Raw genomic sequence first — 2734 nt, 5'->3', positions numbered from 1 at the left:
GTCCCCACTACTCGGTGGACGTGCCCACGCTTTTGGCTTTCACTTTTACGGGTATGTGTTTTATTTGTGTTTTTTATTGTTTGTTTGTCTTTCTTGTCGACTGCGCCTATTCCCCGCGCTGCGTGTGTGTCCTTCCATTACATTTCTGTTTCTGCGCCTAGCTGCCATTCGTGTTGATTTGCCGTCTCATTGCATCTTGCAGTCCTTCCTTTTCTTATTGCTTTGTTTTTTGCCGTGCATGTTTTCTGCAAGTGTAGGAGCTAACACACACACACACACACACACGCCATGTCGCGCACGCTGTGGAGCGGTGTGAACCTTTGAGGACGCGTGCACGCACGAGTGTTCTGGTGGCGGCAGCCCTCGCCAACATGCCCGTGACGCCCAGGCCGTGATGGTTTGGCCGCGAGAACAGGATGGAGGAGGTGTTGCTGCAATTTCAGTCCGTGCGGCCGCTACCCCGCGCTGCAGACAGAGGAGGGCTGCGTCTTCGAGTCCGTCGCCATCCTGCGGCACGTCGCGCGTCTCGATCCGGGCGGCGGCTTCCTGCAAGACTGAACATCGCCGGAGAGCGGACGGGTGGAGTTGCAGGCAGTTCCTCTGGTGAGGCCGGTCGACCGGTTGCGGTGCGGTGGTGGTGCAGTGCCCGGTGCCGGGGGATGCGATGTGCCCGCGCTGCCATTGGTATGCCAGGGTTGGGGCGGGCATTGTGTCACCAGAGCGGGAACACGCGGCTTCGGCGGTGCGTTGGGGCGGGGTGTGACCTCGGGCCGTTCCGCTGCACGCGCGGACTAGGCACGGTCCCTCTGTCTCGCAGGGTGCAGTGGAGTGGTTGGAGCGTGTTCCGGCTGAAAGGACTGGCGCTGGCACCGGGGCGCGGCGGATTTGTGCTCCCTGCACGAGGCGCGTTTCTTGTCTGAGGAATGGGGTGGGTTTCCTTTTCCTTCGGCGGCTGGCGGGCGGGCTTGGCTCCGCCACCGCAACGAGGCTGTGGTCTTTGAGTGTTTGTTGGGGGCGGCGTTGGGGCCATACACCGGCGCAGGGAGGAAAGCGGCAAGGCGCCGAAGGTCACTGCAGCTCTTCCGTGCCCGCGGATGGGTTGGTTGGCTTTTTTGTCCGGCGCTGGGAATGCCACCCAGTGGGCCGGCGATTACCGTTGGATGAACGCTGCGGTGAGTGGCGCGACAAGGATTGCCGACGGCTGTAACCTGACGGGGCTCGCGTCACGGATTGTGTGGCCAGTGATTGAGCGGGCGGGGGCGCCGGCGTACAGCTTTGCTGGGCGTGGATTCACCGTGGTGGAGCTGAGCCCGAGCTAGGACGGTAACAAGCGCTGGCGGACAGGCGGCAGGGGAGGCGCCTACGTTGACGGCTAGAGGATGGGCCCCTGAGGGGGCACTCTCGTGCCTGCGTCGGTTCCCGGCAGCACGACGGACGCGGGCGATGGGGCGGCCGCCGAAGAAATACTGCTGCCGCCGCAGGATGAGTTGGCGCACGTACTTTTTTGGGGGCGGCGAGGGTGGTGCAGGGGGCGCAGGGAGCGACGTGACGCTGACGAGCGTTTTTCTGTACAGCCGGAATGCTGAACGCCACGGAGCTGAAGGCGCTCGTGGAGGAGAAGTCCACCCCTTCGCAGGTCACGTGCGACAGCTCCGTGCGTGGGTGTGGGGCCGCCTGTTTCTCTTCTGAGCGGAAGGGAACAGCAGGGGAGGAGGTGGACCCGCGCTGGAAACCGTGCCAACTTTTTTTTGCTCGTGTTTTTCTTTGTTTTGGGAGCCGAGCCCCCTTTTCCTCCTTTTTTTTTGCTTTTTTGCTGTGCGCACACCCTCCCGTTGAGGGGCGGGCTCCTTCTCCACACACCCCGAAGAGGGCCGCCGCGTTGCAGCGATGAGGCCTCCACGAGGCGGAGCAGCACCGCTGCTCAGAAGGCCCCCATGAAATGCAACTGGCATGGGTGGGCATGCGGGGACCACAATGAGGAACAACAAAAATGATTTTTCTTCTTTTTGTGGGCAAAAAAAAATATGAACAAACGGTTTTTGCAGCCGCACGCTGCTGCACGCCAGCCTGCTGCTATTTTTTATTTTGCGGAGAAAACATCATGGAGGGCGACAATTCTTTTTTGGGGTTTGTGGCGGTGTTATGCATAATGGAGGACGCTTCCCTTGGTTTTCATCTTTTTTTCAGTGGCTGACCGCCGCTTTGGCTGCGGTGCCATCTCCAGCCCCAGTTGTCTCCGTTCGCTGCCTTTCCGTCCCGCACCTCCACTGCATGTGCTTTTGTTCGTGTGGGCTTATGCCATGCTTGAATCTTTTTTTATTTTTGTATCTTCAGACACACACACATACACGACAGATGTAAATAATGTACTGCAGTGCGCGTGGGGGATGGCTACGTGGTCAGTGCTGGCAGTGCTGCCTGTGGCTGCTGTTGTCTTTGGTGGGGATGAAGAGAAGAGAGAGACGAAGGGGGAGGTGCGTTGTGGGCCATTCTCCCTTCCCTTGCGGATGCAGGGCGCTGCATGTGGGAGTGTTGTCTTGAAGCGCGGCACCGCCAACTGCAACAGCGTGGCACGGGGTGGGCGGCCTGTCTTGTCTGAGTTTGCTGCCGCTCTGGGTGCGTCCGCGCGGCACTTCGTCTTGCTGCGTATTCGGGCCTTTCTTTTGGGTTGTGTGGCTTGGTGGCGACGGTGGCGGGGTGTTTTTGCCTCCACTTTCATGCGTTGCCGTGGCAG

The 2734-nt window shown here is 60.2% G+C and overlaps 3 protein-coding genes across 3 annotated transcripts; all 3 read left to right on the top strand.

The window, feature by feature from the left end:
* Positions 1-416: 416 nt before the first annotated feature.
* Positions 417-920, top strand: TraAM80_10336 (uncharacterized protein; the record flags this gene model as incomplete). Its single annotated transcript, XM_029386963.1, has 1 exon — positions 417-920. One exon carries the CDS (start codon positions 417-419, stop codon positions 918-920), a length of 504 nt encoding a protein of 167 aa, XP_029233181.1.
* A 659-nt stretch (positions 921-1579) lies between these two features.
* On the top strand, positions 1580-1891 carry TraAM80_10335 (uncharacterized protein; the record flags this gene model as incomplete). Its single annotated transcript, XM_029386962.1, has 1 exon — positions 1580-1891. The coding sequence occupies one exon, from the start codon at positions 1580-1582 to the stop codon at positions 1889-1891; it is 312 nt and encodes a 103-aa protein (XP_029233180.1).
* A 496-nt stretch (positions 1892-2387) lies between these two features.
* Positions 2388-2734, top strand: TraAM80_10334 (uncharacterized protein; the record flags this gene model as incomplete). Its single annotated transcript, XM_029386961.1, has 1 exon — positions 2388-2734. A coding segment is annotated over one exon (347 nt), but the record flags the coding sequence as incomplete, so codon positions are not given.

This window comes from Trypanosoma rangeli, assembly GCF_003719475.1.
Source record: "Trypanosoma rangeli strain AM80 chromosome Unknown Tra_15.4_contig_00903, whole genome shotgun sequence".
Classification (NCBI taxonomy): Eukaryota; Euglenozoa; class Kinetoplastea; order Trypanosomatida; family Trypanosomatidae; genus Trypanosoma; species Trypanosoma rangeli.
The sequence above is the reverse complement of the archived record's forward strand: the minus strand, read 5'-3'. Positions and strand labels throughout refer to the sequence as shown.